Here is a 21,701-nt window from a genome sequence, read left to right as displayed (position 1 = left end):
AGCAGCAGCTCCGTTTCACGGGACAGTGTGAGGCAGCCAGACGTCATTTGGACGGCCAAAAAACAAAGTCGACATTTTTTTTTTCGTAGGTAAAAGAAAAACCCTTCATGCACTACAGAAAAAGTCGGAAATCAAAGTTGACATTTTTTTTCGCATGTGACTGCTGCTACAAAATGTATTGCAGGCGGTTTAATGAAGTAGTGGAAAGATGCTTCAGGACAGAGTTTACCGTGTTCCAGACCTCTCACAGGACACATGGATGAAATCTCAGAACCGAACAGAACTTCCAGATTGTATGCAAAAATAACTGAAACAAGCCCAGAAACCTGCATGATGGCTGAAACTCTTCTTTCAATACACACATTTAATACACCTTTCTGTTTGCTGCTGAATTTTTGGAAAGCGAAGCCTCATTTTATACTGCACGATATCGTCCATTTATTAAAAAAAAAAAAAAAAAAAGTGTTATTCTTATTCTGTTTCATCTAATGGTAATCCTTTTCTGTGAATTTTTTTCAATTTTCTTGTTTCAATTTCATCAACCTTTTGCTCTCATTCTGCATATTGTGAACATGCTCCTTTAATTGTCTTTCATAGCCTACTTGTTGATGTCCTTAGCCACCTTGTGGTTGCAAAGTCATTTTTGTTTTTTTCATTGTTTTGTTAGTTTCTATCAACAACTATCTTTGTGAACTATCTCTGTAGTTTACTACGTCTGTCAAAGTTAGGTAAGTTGTGACTCATACAAAAATAAGACAATAGATCTTGGGAACTCTGTTCTAGTAAATAAACTCTGAACAACCACCTTTTTTGTTTTAATGCATAAATTATCAGGTGGATCCATGAGTGAAAGATTGCATTCCTAAATTGTTTTGTTGCTAAGAGGGGGGAAAAAAAGAGACACAGAAACTCAAAGCTGATGCTGGGAAATGTTTATTAACCGGAATACGCACAATGTTCACACAGTGATACATATTCCAAATGGTTAAATTCATCCTGACAATAAGAAACAGCACACCGAGGGATGTTCTCTAGTCTGTCACATCATCACCAGGAGGCTTCATACTTGGGGCTTCAGCTAGGAAATGTATTTTAATTTATTCTCTGACTCTCGTGAATAAATAAAGGCAAAAAAATAAAAATTTAAAAATGACTCTCCAATCAAAAAGGAAAGGGGCATAAATATATTTCTCCATACTAATTAATTTTTGTTCTTAACCCAATGAATTGAAGGAAATAATCAAGAAAAAATTAATCAATCCTTTTGATAAAATTAAGCTTAAATTAAGCTAAAGTGTAGTGCAGGAATTCAAACCACAATTTATTTTCCATGTATGAACTCAATTATCAAGACAAGCTTTTTTTATCCAACCATCATGATGTACTAGAAAAATGTATCTTTATAACCACACAGACTCTTTTCTTGCTTTTTCATATTTAGGTGGTAATTTGTAGATTTTGAGCTCACAGTGATATTTCTTTTATGAGACATGGTTCATGAGAGCTATATATCAGCAAACAGCTTCTGAAGCATTTAGTCGTAATTATTAACATTATCATGGCTGCTCGTCATATCTTTATTTAATGTTTGTGTGGTAAAATGGCTCGTTTCCAAAGGGTGATGCAGGAGGAAGAGGAGGAAGAAGAACTGCTGATGTATCTATGAAGAAAAAATAAAACTGAAGTCAAATTGAAATATTTACACATCATTGTCATCCACAAACGTAAATCTACTCTAAAGTAATCAAACATTCATGTCATTAGATTAGTCAGTAGATTGCAGTGTAACAATTTCAAATCCAGTTTAACTATCAGAGAAAGCCTAGAAGATGTCGACACATGACTATTTTCCAGAAGGTAACTTTAATAACATGAAGATTTTAAGGTAATTTCACTGTTTTTTGCTAAGGAAATTGGTGCGTATCAATGGAATATTAGATGAGTGCACACATAAATCACAAGCAAGCAGCCTCCTGAAGAGTTGTTTCAATATCGATAATAGTCTTTCTAATTAGCTCTGTCGCTATATCTTAAATCGTTATACCTGCTGCAACCTGACAAAAGTAATATGACAGATCTCAAAGGGTTTATTTCAGTAAATAAGCTCAAAAAACAACATTAAAATGGATATGAACTCAGGGAGGAACTCTATACCACAATTACATATTGTAACAGAGGCATTCACATTGGGCTTTTAAGAATCCTCCTTTTTGCTTATGCATCCTTAAATACATTTAGATGGCTTAATAAAGGCTTCTCGATGTTGTTTCTTAGTTGTAATTGTTCAGGTGAACAATTACTGTACTTACCGTCTGCTAGTCCACACTTCTCTTTCCTCTGTAAATCACTGAAAAAGAAGAGAGTGAAGTCACGTTAAAAACATCAAGCGTATAGCAGTTTTTTTGAAAACATTTGAAAATGTAATATACTCACCCGTGCCAACGTTGCTCCCTGAACAAGTGACTAAAAAAACAGAAGCAGAAAGATGGAATTCAACTCAAACTATTGTAAACTGGGCTCCACACACTCATCGCTCTGTGTTTCTTATAAATTGATCATTATCATTTTTTTTTACCAAATTAAAGTTTATTTACTCTACATTTATGTTTTAACATTTGTTTTTAAACATAAAAGGACAAAGGGACACATTTTATGACTCAATCAAGTGTGAAAGACTTTGAAATGAAACAAGTGATCAGCCTTACTGTACTGGAAGATCCCAATGTCTTACCTGAGTACATCCGTTGAGCACAATACTGAACTTTGCTGCCATCTGCTGCGAGCGGAGCTACCAACACATGGTAGACAGTCCCACACTGGATGTTACCAATATTGCACTGGTTGTCCCCCGGCGAAGCGGTGCAGGTGTAGTTGTTACTGCCACCCACCATGTCTACGATGGTGCTATGGCTGCTGCCAGTACTGCGCCAGTAAACCCGTAGAGAGTTGTCAGACATCCTGATCAGCTTCACACCTGATGGACAGCAGGAACCTAGAAGGAAGAAAGTACATGTTAGATCAAATAAATGCCATTTCTTAAAACCGCCTTTTATTCATCTACATACGCTCATGTTATTTCTAAAGGATGCCCCTCTGAGCTGATTTACTCTATTCTGATGAAAGTTCCAATATAATGATTGTAAACTTTCAGACACATTCAACATAATCAGCTGAAATTTAATTGGGATTATGCTGAATATTTATACCTGCTTGGTATGAAAACAGTTATGTCACGAGTGTAACTCACAGAATAATAATACATCCAAACTTTCATGTTGCAGCATTTTGCATGTAGTGCCTATCAGAGTTCATCAGATCTTTGATCAGTTCACTTGCATGTTATGTCCTATTAACTGTGTGGTAAGTAATGAATGTTCCTAAAGCTTTTATTTTCATCCAAGATGGTTCAACATGGTGTCTCTCACTGGAAGAGAAGCCCTGATAGGTGCAGTTGGACATGCGCCCGCTGTGGCTGAAGGCCTCCATGGTGACCGTGTAGCTGGTGCCACAGGTGATGCATCCCATGAGGCAGTGGGAGTCCTGGGTGTGGCAGCGCGCATGACCCCGAGACGATGTCAGCGATGTGATGAAGGAATGTGCCCCTTTGGCGTGAGACCAGGAGACATTGGTCATCGCCTGGGTGACTTGATGGACAGTCAGATTTACAGGGCAGCAGGGTTCTGTGAAAGCAGAAGATATTTAGGGTTTCATGACTGTTATTGGAAAAAAAAAAAAATCATATTAGATCGGCTATACATACGTATATATTTCACTTTTATGGTAATGAAATTTAAACAATCAGAAGTTAGTTACCATATAATGATAGAAGAATAAGAATAACATGTACTTCTATGATTATATGGCTGCTAATACAAAATAATTGCAATGCACAAAATAAATCATATAAATAAAAACCAAAACTCTTAGTTAGTAAATATCTGTTGTTTGATTTTCTATTTAATATATTGTGTTTTTGTGTAACTAAACAACTTTCACCTCTTTAAGCACATTCTGCTGATTTTTACTGTTACCGTATTAGTTTTAGAGCAACATTTTCTTCAGAGACCTTTTTTGAATTGGCCAAATATGGTTTGTCATTTATCATCACAATACCTACGGTCACAATTGGTATACAAAGCTGTAAAATAAATATGAAGAAGTGCTGAACCATTTCTCCTCACAAACTTTTCCTTTGCTTTTTAAAACTGGATGGACTGATCCAAACCTGTTTCTATGGAGTCAGAGTAACTGGGTAAACTGAGGCCAGCGGCGGTAGATGCAGTGACGCTGACGTCATAGGTGGAGCCGCACGGGAGGTCGGTGAGCTCCAGACTTTTTCCACTGGTGGTGTAAGTGTGTTTGCTGTCGCCTCCGTCCGCACACACAGTGTAAGTGGCAGCCCGGTTGGTTGATGTCCAGCTGACGCTGACACAGGAGGAGTTTTTTACATTCAGCATCAGATTCATTGGCATGCAGGGAGCTGATGAAGGAAAGATGAACAATGAGCGGGTTTAATAAGCATAGGAGATGAAGGAGGACTCAATATTTGCTGAATATGAGGGGACGTTTTGTACCCGTGTCTTTGGTGTGTGCTTTGCAGGCACGGTTACAGCCACTGATTTCATTGCAGGGTGTCACCTTCACGCTGTAGGTGCTGTCACAGCTGAGGTCAGAAAGGGCACACACCGGTGCCGTGTCATTGCAGAGGATGACCTCTGAATTGTCTGCAGCGCTCGTCTCGTACAGCTCTGCGCCCCTCGAGGCTGCCCACGTGATCTCCAGAGTGTCGGTGCTCACCGCAGAGACGGAGACGTCCTCTGGACAACACGGCACTGAAACACACAGATAAACACACAGAAAGCGTATCACGGTGACAGAAACAGCCCCAAAGACTTGCACCTCTGCAGCCACTTACAGGTGGTGTGGTTGAGACCCTCTCCCTGAGGACTGCTGCCAGCCAGGTTGAAGGCCAGCACAGACATCAGGTACGTGTAGCCACACTGGCAGTGGTAGGTGCAGTTGTTGGTGGTGGTGTTGCAGCTCTCCTCACTGCCATCTCCTGCCTTGATGAAAGCCACGTAGCTGTCAGCGTAAGGCATGGCGTCCCACGTCAACGTGCAGTTTCGCTCTGATGACTCCACAAGAGCCAAAGACTCTGGGGGGCAGGGGACTGAAAACACGGGGCAGGAAAAAGGACCAGACACTGTAAGACAATACTAACACATGGACACAGCAATACCACCAAGGTGTGTGTGTAAGAATTAACCTAACATGGCCGTTATTCTTTTTAACAGTTTATAATGTGCCATAGCACAAAATTATGAAAGTGCACATCAAAATATCTTTGCCATGTGCAACGTTTTAAAAGTCTTGTGTGTCTTGCTTACAAGTCTTGTCAATTTGATATGATTGTATACATGCTTTGATCAACAAAAGATCACTCCAGAGAAATTATTGTTCCATGTGGCTACAGTCATTTCTATAGAGATTAGAATAGAATAGAATAGAATAGAATAGAATAGGGATAATGAATACCGAATATGCAGGCAATTGATCAAATATTGTGTTACTTTGTTAGAAATGATAAAAGTCTGGTATTGAAAACTGTCAGAGGGTGTAAACAGTTCCACAGCTGACACTCACAGGTGATGAAGACCACAGGACTGGAGGGGGAGCTGGGCCCGGCCTGGTTTGAGGCGGTGACCTGGATGGTATGAACTTCACCGCAGTCCACAGGCGACAGTTTGCAGGAGCTGCTGGATGTGGCGGTACAGGTCCGGTTCTGGTCACTGGTCACATAGAACTCAGTATGCCCAGAAACGTCCGGGTCCATTTCCCAGGTCACAGAGAGTGAAGCCATACCATTGATCCTCTCCAGAGACACGTTGACAGAGGAAGGCGTGGGAGGTCCTGATAAAAGACAAAGACAAAACTCAATGAAGGTTTGAATGGGATCAGAGACAGGATACATTTTTACACAGACCACAGACTTTTCCCCTCTGGATTTCATTGCTGTTTATACAATTGAAGTTTTTAAATAGTCCCAACAAAAATTTTACCTTAGTTTTCTTTCACTGCTGTCACCTTTGGCTCATTATTATGTAAACACTTACCTGAGTGTAATAGTCTCCATTAATGACTTTTCAGTAAGTGCTATATAAAGGGTAAAATTATTATCATTTGTGAGAAGGGCTTTGAATTTGAATAGAGATAAAAACCCATATTTATATGTAATTCATTTCGATAACAGTATCCCTTCATAATGTTGTCACTCAGTGAGTCAGTGAAAGAGATTTGAGTTTTGGGCCTCATAGCTGTTCAGCCAGAACTAATTTAACACTACTGGAAAAATAAAAAGGTTTTATTTAATCGATAGATCATGATATTTCCTATCTGGAGGTTGACACATAACTCCCTTCACATTCATGACAGTTTGACATGGCCTGGACTGTGATTGTTTTTTATACATCACGTGACACTGTTATGAACCCAAAATTATGACTAAATGTAAACCTCTTTCATTATGGGACTTAAAATTAAAAGTATTTTGGTGTTTCAGTGTATCCTCACGTGTTGTTTGGTTCTTGTACAAGCTGCCTTCTCCCTCTCGGCCCTCGGGGTCCCAAGCATAACCCATGATGGTGTAAAGAGTGCCAGCCTCCAGGCCGGAGATGGTGAAGTTGGTGTCAGAAGTGTTGTGCTCCATTTTAGTGTTTGAGTCAAACTTGTATAACGACAGGGTGTACCGGACGGCATTAGCAACAGCAGCCCAGGACACAACTATGCTGTCATTGCTGGGTGATGAAGTGGAAAGCTCAGGAGGAGGCAAAACTGTGGAGAAGAAGAATAAGAAGACAGTGTTATATGGTTTTCATGGGAAATATATAATTTAACATTCTCCTCTCAGTGTTTAAAGTTCTCAACAACTAGGCACCATCAAATATTAGTTAGTCCCATATAACTCAAGCAAAACACTTTCTCAAAGTGGTGAATTATTGGAGTTTCTATGTAGATTGTTAGGAAGCGCTTTCACCTCCTCTCATATAGGAACCCACTCCCAGTTTGAGTTAGAGGGGTTAACACAGTATTAAGGAATAGGCTATAATATTTCTATATTTGAAAGAAAAATAAAACGGTCACTCAGGACCATTTTCTAATCAAGCTGCTATAGGTTTGAACTGCTGAGAGACCTCCTGTTCTCTCTTCACTCACCGTACATTCACAGTAGTTGTTCTTTCCTCTATATATTAATTACAAAGTTCCATGTTATGGATTATGAGTTAATCTGCGCTATATCAATTGAACAGATTTGGATTCAACATGTTGTTTGTAGTAATAGTTATCCAACTACTGATATTTCTGTCCACCATTAACAGTTAGGTGTTTCCGAAAACTAATACAGAAGACAAAACTATGAGAAAAATCTTGTTGTGTGTTTTTTTGTTCATAGGAATCATATGTCCCACCCTGTGGGGTAGGCTTGGACGTGAGTGGTGAAAGAAATGTGAGGTCAGCTCTTTGTGCTTGACATAGAGTGGAGTCAGGTATACAGTTACAACCGATACCAGAGAGGCCCTCGGGGACACTGGTGCCTTTCTTAGGCAGAATTAACTTGGATTTACACTTACTGGGTGCGTCCACACTGTATATTATATAGTGGCTCTGCAATGGGACGAAGAGGCAGATCAAGTGACCTCTGCAGGGCATGGGGACTGATGACAAAAGTATTCTAGGTTTTTCAGTAAATGTGACTCATTTCCACACAGAAACCCCCTTTGGGTGTTATCTTTCCTCTTTCGTTGGTTCATTCTTTTGTTCTTTCATTCTTTGGTCTTTTCTTTTTTTAACAATAAATCTCGCACGTGTGCAGCTTGAAACATATTGATAATGAAACACCCCACAGAAAAAAAGAAAAGAAAAGCGATGAACAACAGCACCTGTCTTTGCAGTCACAGGTGTAGATGGCTGGCTGCGGCCTGCGCTGTTTACCGCCAAGACGCTGAGAGTGTACTCGGTGTATGGTGTGAGTGACTTGATCTCGGCTGGGGAGGAAGACACTGTGTCCTCCCTGAATAGCCCGTTGGTGTCCTGGACGCGAACGATGTAATGAGTTGCCAGGGGGTTCGTGCTAAAGTCCACCATCAGGGTCCTGCTGTCTTTTGGCTTCACGGTCTGGATGGGATCCATTGGGTCAGGAGCTGAAATAATCACACGAAGCTCAGATCGGAGACGCTTTCAAAAAGGAAACATAATGAAAAAAATTTTTTACATGGCAGAGGATGGGCTATGAAAAATTATTCGCTAACACCCCATCCTCCTCTGCCTGGTGTGTTATGTTATACTTCATTCAAAATGTAATATTCATTCATTTGAATGTCTGTATATAGGAAATCAGTCTCTTCTCAAATATAAGCGCAGACGACAAACACACATGACTACATTACCACTACATATGAAGCAGCAACTTGTGTTCTTAAGAGTAGCATCCCATGTTGTGGATTTTACTCATTTAAAGTAATTTAAGTATGAGTAAATGTCTGTACTTGAGAAAAAAAAAACATAGAAGTACAAGTATCTTTACAGTAATACTGCCTAGCTATTGCAATATCAAATTCAGACTCAACAACATATGTAACAAGACCGTAAGACATGAATCATAAAAACTAAACATTATATCTGCTTTCTTTGGGATACTTGCTTTGATTGTATAAGTATATAGAGAACTGTAAACCTCACCGGTTGATGACTCAGTGGATGTGGTGCTCAGTGTATCTTGGGAATCACCCAGGGCATCGACTGTGAAGATGTACTCGATGTTTGAGGACAAAGAGGAGACAGAGCCCATCACTGTGTTGGGACCATAGGTGGCAAAAGCAACGGGGCTGTTTGGTAAACTTTTATGAGCAACAGTGATCTTGTACGAAGTGGCTCCGGTAAACCTGGTCCATCTGAGTATCACAGTCTTTGACGTAGTGGAGAACACAGATACTGTGAAACCTATTGAAAGTCACAGAAGAAGAGGAGATAGTTCTAAGTATACTTGGTGTTGATCATGAGAAAGATATTCATTATGATGTTATCATCATGGTATTTTGCTCCTGGCCATTTGGTGAGAAAAACATACCTGTTGCTGCAACCTGCAAATTGAGAAAACACAAAAAAGGATTACATGATGAAAATAATACATCTTTTGAAATGTTTGTGTCATATAACATATTGCTCAGATGTGTAAAACTCAGCCAATAGTCACACTGATCTTATTACTGTACCTGTGAGCATATGCCCAGTAGGGCAAAAACCATCAACCTCATCACAGCACTCATTCTTCACGTTGGTCTTCTGCTTCTGTGTGGTCTCTCTGTACCTTGCTATACTTTTTCTTTTTCTCTTGTACGTCTCCTGTCTCCTTTAGCTGAAATACTTGTATGTAACTCCTCCTATTGAGGATCAAACATCCAATCACAGTGAGGCAAAGTGATGCACCTTGGGGCATGTATAGCATGAACAGGAAGAGAAGAAAACCCCTCAGTAAATAGGCGTGATATCCAATTCTGAAGATGTAGTCAGGAAATAACGCAGGTGCAGTAAATGGGTGTGGAAAAAGCACTGGACTTCCCCCAGCAAGGGTGTGTGTGTGCGTGTGTGCGTGTGTGTGTGTGTGTGTGTGTGTGTGTGGGTGTGTGGGTGCGTGGGTGCGTGGGTGTGTGGGTGTGTGTGTGTGTGTGTGTGTGTGTGTGTGTTTTACCTAATGAAATATGATTACAAATACAGTTACCAATGGTCGTGGTTGGTCCATTGTTGTATATGGTCCTGAAAGTCAGTATTTAATATAACTAATAAACCAATCATACTTTATCAATCTCATGGCGACATACATTTTTTTCCCAGCCATTGACCCATCTTATTTCCAGGATGCAGAGGTGCTGCCACATTACATCGCTTCAGTAAGCTGATGGGGGTCAAAGGTCTTGCTCAGGGACCCACAGTGGTGACATTTCTGTGGGACTCAAACCTGCGAACCTTTAATGCTTCTCTAATCTCCAAGCCACCACATCCAAAATAAATAATAGCATTATTTTTTTTTTTTTGCTTGTTTTTGGCTTTTGCTCAATTGATATTTTGGGAAAAGTTTTGCAGAATCCCGATGCATTTCATTTTCAGAAGTAAGAGATTTACATTTGAATGAATTAGTCAGAGTGGTACATTTCTGACAATTTGCAAGTTTGAAATGTCCAACAAATACAAAGATAAACATCTTACACATACATATCAATACACATTACATACGCATACACATTATATATATATATATTAGAAGTGAGATACCGAAACGAATTTTGAAAGAGAACGACTATTAAAAGAGAACCACGAGCCGACGCGCACTTGTTGACGCCGATGACGTCATAGCGTGACGACGCGGGGCCAACAGGAAGAGGCGCAGAAGAAGAAAAAAATCCAAGATGGCAACGGGCTCGGATCACGGGCTGAAAAGAATAGTTTGGAAAAGTAAGTTTACCCCAACATGAGCGTGGCATTTGCATTTTAACACAAAAACAGCAAAAAAACACATTCTCGTTTAGATGTTTGCTTGGTTTATTGGTGGAAATTCCGCGTTGTCGCTTTCTTTTATGACTTCGCATCTCGGAGTGACAGGAAAACAGTCAGTTTCAGTCTGTCACGTTGTTTTGATTCTGCTTTGTTATTCTCGCAACGTTTCTCAGGCTTGAGCTTTAGTGCGAATCCATGAAAGTTTTCAAAAGCGGACTGAAAGTTATGTTTGAGAGTTGTTCGCCTGCTGTGTGTGTGTGTGGTGACTGTGTATCGCCCGGGAGCCCCACCTCATTTCTGCCCGAGATCAGCTCTCATGAACGGACACTAAAACCTGCTGACGTCCGCGGTTTTTGTCCGAAAATCATCCTTCTCAGCGGCGTCTGGTGGCACCAAGACACCTTCGGTGAAGGTTTAATCTAAGGAACGTATTCATTCGTGTTTCCAGTTGTAGGAAGATATGGAAAAGCACAAATAACATTCAAAGCAAAAAAAAACAAATAAAACCAACCTGCTACCACGAAATATTCAAAAATTATTATTGACAGATAAGAAGTCTATAATCTAAGGGGCCAATATACTTATAGGACCAGTAATGCTTGCACAACAAGGAGAAGGTTTTGTATTTCCGTATGTGGAGTGAAACTATGGAAAAATCTGAATGTGGACATCAAAAATATCCAAACATAAAACTGTTCAACAAAAGACATCAAGATATTATTTTTGTAAACGATATAAAGATTAACTGTGATCATATGTGCCTACATGTTGTATATGGTCTAATTTCACTTTATTGATGGAAGACCAAAAATAGAATTATTAGTTATACTTCTTCCCACTCCTTTTGGGACATGCAACCTAATTATATTCCTCTGCTGTACTTTTTCGCTGTTTGTGTGGGGAAGTATCTTTGGTTTCTGGTGTTCACTGATGACTTGAAATTGATTGACAGACTGTAGGATGACTGATTTTGTACAACTTAACAAGACACATTATGATAATTGTAGATGTATTTTTGTTAGTTTTTTATCTGTGATCCCTGGCCATAAGAATGGGAAACGAAATGTGTAGAAAAGAAAATACTAAACGTCTTCAGACATGGTTGAGAGCCTACAACTGCACTGATTCTTTAATTAAAGCGAGGTTGTATCGGTGAACTATACAACAACAGGCCCCAACACACCGATTTATAGAAAGAGAAACTCTGCTTGTTGTATATTTAGAATTAGAAACGCAGCTTGACAGAGGCACCAATGACACCATCTTTCTTTTCTATCAACAAAGTTTTTTGTATGTATTTTCGCATCACTTTTCCATTACTCTTCCTTCTGTGTTGTTCAATTAGAGTTAGTTCTGCTCCATTCTTTGTTTTGTTTTTCGCGTCTTTTTTTATCAGAGCATGCTTTTTGGGTTTGTTTGATGATTTTTAAAAATGTTTTATTCTAAGCTTTTCTTTGCGCCTCAGTTTGGTTGTTTCATGTCTCAATATTTTGCATTTCTTCATGATTCTGTTATTATTTGGGATTGTTTTACGTCTTCAGTTTCATTTGGGTAATTTTTTGTGTTGGTAATATGTCGTCGGACTTATGCTGGAATCACTTTTCTGTTCATGCATGGGAGCCTGACAATGAATGTGTTTCTGTGTTCTTTTAATGGGGACTCATGTGAATGGAATAATACACAAAGGCATGGGGTACTTCGTTAAAACAAAATCCTTTTTTACGCCAACAGATGTCTGCTAGTAGACACTTTATCTTAAAATTGAAATCACTGTCCACAACAGAAACCTCACACCTCCTCATGTCTTCTCCAGTCTCCTTGTGTTTGCTTTCCAGTGTTGGTTTTCATGATATCATGCTTTGTGTTTTTTTTCTAGGAATAAAAGACACAATTATTACAGACTGCAGAAAATCTGAAGTATGGAAGGTATGGTCAGCACAGAGAACACATAGATTATAGCAGCATGACACTTTACAATTTAAACTTGGATGTACTGCAGTATGATTGTAAAGAACCTTGTAAGTGACCGGTTTATCTTCAATACAGATATTGATTCTCGACCCCTTCACCACCAAGCTCCTCTCATCATGCTGCAAAATGTCCGATTTGATGTCAGAAAAAATCACAAGTAAGTTTTCAATATAGTGAAATCTCAATTTACATCACACAGGTTTTAGCTGAAACTGACTGAAGTGTCTGTGCGTGTATTTGTAGTCGTGGAGGACTTATACAGAAGCAGAGAGCCCGTTTTAGAAATGAAGGCCATCTACTTCATGACACCAAATGCCAAGGTTTGCTTCTAATGATCAGTAATGCTCTTCAAGTTTTCACCCTTGCAGTTTGAAATTTGTTTTTGGGACGCGTACTCATGTTTTCCTATCTAATCCTATTATTTTCAGAGCGTGGAGGCCTTCATAGCTGACTTCAAGCCCAAACCAAAATACAAAGCAGCCTATGTATATTTTACTGACTGTAAGTAGCAGAAAAGTTTTAAAGTAAAACTACTTCAATTACAAATCGACGACAAATGTGTTAAGCCACAGTGTGATTAAAAAGCATCTTGTTCCCTCAGACTGCCCTGATGACCTGTTCAACAACATGAAGCTGTACTGTGCAAAGTACATACGTGTCTGTAAGGAAATTAACATATCCTTCATGCCTCAGGAGGCACAAGTAAGTGATTACAATTTGTACAGTGTGCTTCTTTCTAGTTTGGATAAAAAGAGGAAACTGACCGTTACAAAACAGACTACATCATCACTTGTTCACAGAGCAAATGAAGTGTGTTCTAGGTCATGTTGTTGAAAGGAAGAGAGTTCTTCTTTTTTTTTTTTTAATGCTCTCGTTGAATCCTAAATGGGCGTTGGCAGCTTTAAGCTGTGATGTAACGAACTGTGAGCCTGGTGGCTTGAAATTGGTCCCAGTATTTTGAAAACAATATAAATAATGATTCCTTATTCTCGTTTGTTTTTTTTTGTTTTAGTTTTTTTTCACATTAATGTATTTTACTCTGGACTTTTAAAGTATGACATGTTTGATAAAATATTTACAAAAAATATATATATTTTTCTTCCTCTTTCTTCTATTGATTAATTTATGAATTATTATTTTCTTTCTTTCTTTTTTATTTTTATTAAGGTGTTTACATGTGATAATCCTGGGGCTTTCAAAAGCATCTACAGACCCAACAGTCAGGACAAAACGAAGACACTGGTGACACTCGCGGACCAGCTCGTCACGCTCTGTGCCACGTTGGATGAGTACCCAGGGGTCAGATATAAGAAGTAAGCCAGAGAAGATTCAGTTTCTGAGTTTTTTTTTTTAATGCTGAGAGCTTAAAATGAGTCTCCTAACTGTGAGAGAAGATGAGCTTCACGAGAAAAGAATTCAGTGGTATTCCTTGCTGTCTGACCTCATTCATCAATCATTTGTGTGAAAGAGTTACTCTGAGTGGCCATACTGTACTTCAAAACATGTGGATAGTGCATGGATTTACAGATGTAAACAAATTACAAATTATGATGACTATTATGATTATAATATTGAAATTGTGAAGCTAAGTAGAAGCAGATGGTTTCGATTGGACTGTTTGGGGTGATATGAAATTCTGCATACAAAAACAGTTTGTCCATGTAAACTTGGTTAATTTAGATTAAATTAAAAATCATACTGAGAATGTGACCATGAAGGCTGTAACATTGACTTTGAGGAACTTTTCATTTTCTTTTGCTAGACTAAATATTTCTGCTGTTTGCTGGCTGAATCATTTGCTGGATAAATAGATGTTGCTGAAATTGTTTTGAGAACTAATGTGACAACGCATGGAAAAACAATTATTTCCATCGCTAGAGACAACAACATGGAGAATGCAAAAACCCTTGCAGAGCTGGTGGACAACAAGCTGGCCAGATACTTTGAGCTGGATGACGGTGGGAAGAAAAAGGTGAGCAGGGAAAGAAAAGGACTGTTGACAGAATAAACAAAGTCTTAGCTCAGGGACGTAACTGAACCTTGAAACTGGAGAACTACTTTGGGCTGAAGGTGCCACGTTAAGGAAACTCGTGCATTTTGCAGACTTTTAATGCCCTTCAGCTGAAATTTCATTTGTGTTGGTTGTATGAAGTGAATTCATTGAAACAGAGGAGAAAAAGAAACGGTAACTGTTTCCACCTGAATTTATTTACGTCACCAGGGAAAGACTCAAGCCCAGCTGCTTATAGTGGAAAGAGGCTTTGACCCCGTGAGCCCCATCCTGCACGAGCTGACTTACCAGGCCATGGCCTACGACCTCATTGATATCCAGAACGACACTTACAAGTAACTAACCTTCATCTGCTGCGTCTCCGCATGCCAGAAAAATCTACTCGATGCACATTATATCCGTAGAGTAGTTTCATACTTGTGAGTGAATCTTATTTTCTGTGTAATGTGATCAGGTACAAGACTAAAGATGGTGCTGAGAAGCAGGCGCTGCTCAATGAGGATGACATGCTCTGGGTTCGGCTGAGGCACAAGCACATCGCCGAGGTTTCAGAGTGAGTGTGCAAAATCTGAGTGATGTCACCCCCCCCCCCCCCCGGTGGCTAGCCACAATAGACTCACTTCGTCTTTATCCCACAATAGACAGATCCCGAAGATGGTAAAAGAGATAGCTGCCAGCAAGAAACAACCAGATGGGAAGGTATTGTGGACTATTGAACCTCTGTACGTTGTCTTTTATACATGAAAAATAGCAAATCTTTGTTTCCAACACTTTTCTTTTATAATATCTTTATCTCCAGATCACAATCAGCAGTTTGTCCCAAATGATGAAGAAGATGCCAGCTTTTCGTAAACAGCTGACTGAGGTATGAACTCTTAAGACTTAAAAAAAACATTCTCCTCTTAGCGGCTTCCCTCTCTTCTTTGCTTTTTGCCAGGTTGTCATTATAAATAGGAATACGTTTGACTTGCGTGGTTAAATCAATGAAATAAATTTCGGTGTGATCCAGAGTGTAACTGCATATTGTTTCTAGGGTCGTGGTAATGCCACTGGTTTCTTGAATAAGTAGCTTCTAACCAGTTATTACAGAGCCAGGCAGTGATTATGTAGTGGTTAGGTGTGGTGCCTCGACAGCCCGTCATCATGTGGGCGAGTCTTCATCTTGTTTATAGACAGACACCAAATAGACTGGAATCATTTTGAGAAATGATCAGATAAATATCCTGTAATGAAAACTATTTTTACACTTCATTAACCTCACCAAAGTACTTCTTGGGTGTTATTGATCTTAATTCCCTTTTATTCATTTCTGTCTTCATCTGCAGAAAACGGTTCATCTGCAGCTGGCTGAGGACTGCATGAGAGATTTCTCAAAAAACGTGGAGAAACTCTGCAAAGCCGAACAGGTCTGTCTGTGTTCGTCTCAAGTTTTTGGTGGTTTAGGAAGCAGAGATTTGCTCAATGAAAAGCCTCATCATGTCAGAAGTAGATGCTGATTCCACCTGAGGCTGTGTTGGACTTTTTCCTCCCTGTAATGATGCACTGACGGATTACTCTGTGTATTTCTGTGCAGGACCTCGCAGTAGGTTCAGATGTGGAGGGCGTGAAGGTGAAGGATCCTATGAGGACTCTGCTGCCCGTACTGCTACACCCATACAGCACCCATGACAAGATCAGAGCCGTGTTGCTTTACATCTTCAGCCTCAATGGTACGACAGCCTTCTCGTCCAAACGGGATGAAAAATGCTGAGCCGTTGTTCAATCATTGATTTCTGTTGATTTGCTTCTAAACTTTTCTGTAAACTGGCCCGTCGTTCTCAAAGTAAACATTTCATCTGTTCTGCGTACACATGACAAACTTTTTTTTTTTTTTTTTTTTATTTTATTTTATTTTATTTTTTTAACTCATCTGGGCCTTAATATAATGTGATTGTTCTTTGTTGACTACAGTTGTTGTTGAACGAGAAGCTATTTGACAAAGAGTTGAACTCCTACTAAGCTGTGATCATTCGATTTAACTGTCTCGCTTGTATGTCCACAGGAACGACGGACGAGAACTTGAACAAACTTATCCAACACGTTAAGATCGAAGACGACCGAGAGTATATCCTGAACTGGAAAGAACTGGGCGTACCGATCATAACGTCGGTAAAGAAAAAAAAAACCAAAACTTTACGCTTTCAATCCAACGTTCATCGTCGCTGTTGACTGGAAGTCTGTATACATGGTTCAATCGCCGTTTCTTTTTCTGTATTGTCTTCATCGCTGCGTTCAAACTTTTCCCTTTGTTTGTAGCCAAGTTTCTTCAGCCGCAAACCAACCCGACGAGAACGTTCTCAGGACGGGATATACAACCTGTCGAGATGGACGCCTGTCATAAAAGATGTGATGGAGGTCAGGACAATCACCGGATAACATCCGGGTTTTGCTGTTTTCCTTCCCCCTAAACATGTGACCGGTGAACGGCGTCTGTAGGAAAAATGAACACAACGATGAAAGCAGCGCAGAAGGAGGTTATCAGATTCAGGTCATCTGATAAACAGTGTCACCTATATGTTTAGTGTTGTTCTCCATTGTTCCATCTACTTGTGAAAAAACAACGTCTGAACATCTAGAAGAACAATCAGGCTCCCGCTCTTGTTTTTCCCTGAAGGTGATACTTCTGTTTGTTTTTTCTATGAGTCTACTGACCCGTAAACACATTTATTGTCTGGTAAATATGTTCCCCAAAAGAAGGTCGTTGCTGTAAAGTGAGATTAGGTTTTGTTGAAACGAACGTCACCACGACCCGCTGCTTTGTTCAACTCCCTGCTGTCGAATGAGACCTCTCTGAAAATACAGTCGGCTCTTTTACCCTTTCGTTCTTGTCTTGTTAAAAGTTTTCTGCTTTCATTTTGAGTTGGGGAAAAGTGACACGAGTCATAAAGCAGAAAGAAATAATATATCACCCGGTGAAAGCTTTTCGCCTCCCAGAAACTCCTGTGCATTTTTCACGTGAACGTATCATCTTTACTGAATCTCATTCTGTAACTCATACCGACTTTGTAATAAACGGCTCAGAAAGATACAACATGTGATTCTCAGAGGATCTTAGAACAAAGGAAGTTAACACAACTCTTATAATCTTGAGTTTACTTTAAAACGTCAGTGTAACAAATACTGTGTTTAACAGATAGAAAGCATTACCTCAAAGGCATTTATGACATAGGTTTTTGTTTTTTTCTCTCCTCGTTGTCACTCTGCCCAGAAAATGTTTTTTCTTTGAAGCTTTTACCATCCAAGCACTTGATTTCCTGTAAAATGAGGTGAAGACGTTTCCTCTTGCTGCAGAAAACAGTTTGTTGTGTGGCAGAAGAGAAATGAGCTGAAACCAATCAGCACCGTCTCTGTAGAATCTGATAACTACAAGATGGATACAACTTTAGTGAGTGGCTTTAAACTAGATGTTTATTTTATTTCGTTTAGTTTTTTCAATTCAAGCCACGTTAAAAGATCCAGACATTCATCATTTAGCCCATGAGAGAAACGCGCCTCATTATCCCCGTGGTTTAGTGAATTAATCCCAAAATTGTAATGGGTGTTCTATGTTGTGTTTTGTAGTAAATAATATTATTTCATGTTGAATGGAAGCTGTTGAAAGTAGAAAGAAATGTCTTATCAACATCTTGACTGCCTCCTTCACTACACAGAATCTCTAAAGTGACTTTTAAACAGTTGAGATCCACAATATCCCTTCCAAGCTCCAGATCGACGTCTAAAGAAGAAAACCTCATAGATAGTCCGTATGGGACTAAAGTTTCATCTCTCCTATTTTCAGGAGGCTGTGGAGAACAAGTTGGACAGCAAAGAGTGGCCACACCAGTCGGAGAGTCCTGCTGCCTGGAACGGCTCCGGGGCCGTCAGGTAAGCTTTTGTTTGAAATCAGGTCACAAGGTAGTGGACGTAAACAAAAAGTCATTAACAGCCAAAACAGTGTATAAATCCATGTGTGCTAACATAAGGAGTACATCTTGTATCAACTCTCTTTGTTTTCTGAAAGAGATGACTTAGGATATATTACAACACTGCCCCCTACTGGTGGAGGTCGTCTGTTTGTGTTGAATTAAGCTGAACATTATAGTTGGATGTTTGACGTTAATGTTTGAGCAAGATCTAAAACTGCAGCTCTCACGGTTGTGACTGAACAAAGACATGCAATACTGTGCAAAATGTTATACAGGTCTGAAAGAAATGCGACACCGACAATAAAACATCTGATTGGTTACAGAGTCTCTTTGCAGCAGAGTACAATAAATCCATTATTTCTGAAAGGTGGTCACAGTCAGTGCCAGTTGCGCAAAAACGTGTCTGGAACTGATGATGTCATCATTGCCAGTATAAAGTTTTATTTAATTGTTTTCCTATTAGCCGCAAATATTATTGTTGGTATGCTTTTCTACGTTACTCAAATGTTTGTAGGTAGCAGTGTTTCATTCCTGTTAGAGGAAATTTAGGAGCCAGACAGTGACAGACTGATATTCTAGCGCCCCCTTGTGATCATTTGGGTGGCTCACACCCCATGTACTTTTTATGTGAGCATATTTTTTCCCCCGTTTCATTTATATGTGAACATGCAGTTCTAATTTTCTTCAAGACCATTTGTAAGTTGTGTATCTCTGCTCTGCAGCGCCCGGCAGAAGCACAAAGCCAGCTCTCAGGACGAACGCCGGACCGGCTCTCGCCTCATCATCTTCGTGATCGGAGGAATCACCCACTCCGAGATGCGCTGTGCTTATGAAGTCACTCGGGCAGTGAAGTCCTGCGAGGTCATCATAGGTAAGCCGCAGAAAAAGATTGTAGTTGAACTTTGGCTGTATTATTTTTTTTTCATGTGCTCATTCAGAAAAGGGTTTCTTACTTTGTGACGCTGATGAATTTAACTCCCTGCTGGTTTTAATTTCTGGCCGTCACACGCCACCTGCTGGTCGCAGTCAGACATGAGAATGTGCTGTTCATGTCTTAATTTCTAATTAATGGTTGACCGTCCTTTGTTGTTAGGCTCATCCCACGTTTTGACTCCCACCGGCCTCCTGGAGGACATCAAGGCCCTGAGCAAAGGCCCGGTGGAAGTCTTCACCATAGATGAGAGGAACAACGCCTGAGACGTCGGCCCTCCGCACCTTATTTCCCCAAACTCCCCGTTTCCCTGACGTCTCATATTTCTCAGCACCGTGCACTCAACTCATCTTCCTGTTTGGATCATCAAGGAAATTTACTTTGTACTCTGCTTCATTTTTTTTTCAAACCCATTTATGCATTCAAATAGGGATGAGGAGAAATTTCTCTTTTATCTTGGTCATTTCACTAATTAGTTTCTCCTCAGAGAGCTACCTGTGTCGCAGCATGATGCTGAGATTTGTGGATAAGGGTCATAATAAAGGTTAACGGACCTCATCTTTCCAAATGTTTTATGTACAAACTGTCTAACCTGCTTATTTGGTTCTGCCTTTGTCCTTAAACGCATTTGCCTGTGATGTTACGAGCTGGTGGGAGACAAAATGATTGGTAGCATCGACCTGATGTATATATACTGTATGTGAGCACTGAGTCCCCGTTATGTCATTCATGGCCTTTTCAGTCACTTATGTTCAGAAATGCCTAATGTAATAAGTGTTTTTAACCGAGAGTATTTACGTTTTTCCTTGAATTGAACAACTGACTAATAAACGAATGAAGTGGTTCACATTTTTGTTCGTCCATAGAATTACAATGGCCCTGTTTGTGAACTGCAGTAGCATCCAAAAATAATAATACAATATTCACAGGAAATGTCTTTAACACATGAGAAATAACTTTCAGGAACTTGCAAAAATGAAAGTAAATGTAGAGGAATACAGCAAACCGAATCTTTGTATTGAGTCAAAATGGTGGATAAAGTCTTGAATAATACAAAATCATATAGAAGGCCACTAAACCGCCTCGATAAACAAGTTTTGTTTAAAACTCAATGAACTTTAGTTAAACACGTGAACCTCAAGGAAAGATCCGAGGTGTCGATGTTATCTTAACTTCTCCTATCTTAACGGTAAACTGCCTCCTCGGGGATACACAAAGCACAAATGAGTCCATAGTTCCTGTGATTTCAAAAGGTTGAACTTGAGAGGGGCGTTGAATCTTTGAAGTGGTGAGTGAGTTATGTACATTAACTCTGAGTCATTGGATCTACCTAACATACATACAGATTGGGTTCAGATGAACAACTACAAATCTAGTTTGGAAGCAGAAGAACTGAAATGAGTCAATTAATGTTTAATGTCTTCACCTAAAATAAAATGTAATCTTGTGAAATTGATTGTGAGCAATATTGCCTCCAATCCACAAAACGTCTGAAATATATGTCGAGATGCTTTATTACGACTTATGAATTAAAATTATCAGGAAAAAACAAAGAAATATTCCAGTTTATGTGTAGTAAATCTAAACGACATGAAAGTTTCACCAAAAGAAATTCTGGTTAAAATCTACTTTTTGACTATTAATTTTTGTTTTATCAATTTTTAAATTCAGAGATCAAATGTTTATGGTTTAACACGTGGAGAGTTTAAAAACGATTTAATTGGGAACCAGTAACTTTTCTGTTGTCTTATTATAATCCCCATTTATATAAGAACACAGGATAAAAAAGCATATTCTCTTTTATTTTATCCAAGTTTTGTTATTTGATGAAGGAGAGTGTGTCAGATCATTATATGTAATCGTAATGGAATCAAGTGTGGTCCTTTTCAGTTTGAATAAAAATCACATGAAGTAAAATGTTTTTAATCCCATGTTAGAGATAAAACAAGAACCCAATTTACAGTTTTAAGTTTGTAAATATGAACATTATTGCTCCAGAACGTAAACGTTTGTGGGACTGAAAGGTCGGGAGAAAAATGGAGAAACTACGGCTGCTATCAAATATATTTTAGTCTGATTTCATCATTTTGTATGAACATTAAAGTAAAAATCTTTGGCTGTGTCACGGGAACATGTGCTGTAGCTGTAGCTTGTGATCTGAAAACTGAAAACCAAATCCTGGTCCAGTCAACTTTTTCTGTAATCATTCACCTCATTATGTGTTTTTTTTGCCAATATTAAGAGTAACTATTTCAGAATATTCCATATTTAAGGAGTCACAGAAGTCCCATCATTT

General features: G+C 39.3%; 2 protein-coding genes across 2 annotated transcripts; one reads left to right on the top strand and one right to left on the bottom strand.

The window, feature by feature from the left end:
* Positions 1–915: 915 nt before the first annotated feature.
* On the bottom strand, positions 916–9,394 carry LOC308116063 (fibronectin type III domain-containing protein 7-like). The gene is made up of 13 exons (XM_080474036.1): positions 9,265–9,394; positions 8,737–8,997; positions 7,938–8,198; positions 6,571–6,831; positions 5,644–5,910; positions 4,916–5,170; positions 4,575–4,832; positions 4,226–4,480; positions 3,426–3,680; positions 2,732–2,992; positions 2,434–2,463; positions 2,310–2,347; positions 916–1,660 (listed from the first exon to the last, which is right to left on the bottom strand). Exons 2-12 carry the CDS (start codon positions 8,843–8,845, stop codon positions 2,316–2,318), a joined length of 2,244 nt encoding a protein of 747 aa, XP_080330162.1. The 5' UTR covers positions 8,846–8,997; positions 9,265–9,394; the 3' UTR covers positions 916–1,660; positions 2,310–2,315.
* Positions 9,395–10,422: 1,028 nt separating this feature from the next.
* stxbp3 (syntaxin binding protein 3) lies at positions 10,423–20,860 on the top strand. The gene is made up of 19 exons (XM_080473270.1): positions 10,423–10,506; positions 12,425–12,474; positions 12,595–12,676; positions 12,763–12,839; positions 12,948–13,020; positions 13,121–13,221; positions 13,687–13,832; positions 14,398–14,491; positions 14,741–14,865; positions 14,985–15,083; positions 15,172–15,229; positions 15,330–15,395; positions 15,856–15,936; positions 16,104–16,239; positions 16,572–16,678; positions 16,826–16,924; positions 18,348–18,433; positions 19,197–19,345; positions 19,568–20,860. The coding sequence occupies exons 1-19, from the start codon at positions 10,461–10,463 to the stop codon at positions 19,669–19,671; spliced, it is 1,779 nt and encodes a 592-aa protein (XP_080329396.1). The 5' UTR covers positions 10,423–10,460; the 3' UTR covers positions 19,672–20,860.
* The last annotated feature ends 841 nt before the right edge of the window (positions 20,861–21,701 follow it).

This window comes from Lipophrys pholis (genome assembly GCF_963383615.2).
Source record: "Lipophrys pholis genome assembly, chromosome: 10".
Taxonomy (NCBI): Eukaryota; Metazoa; Chordata; class Actinopteri; order Blenniiformes; family Blenniidae; genus Lipophrys; species Lipophrys pholis.
Note: the sequence above shows the minus strand (reverse complement) of the source record. Positions and strands in the feature narration are given on the sequence as shown.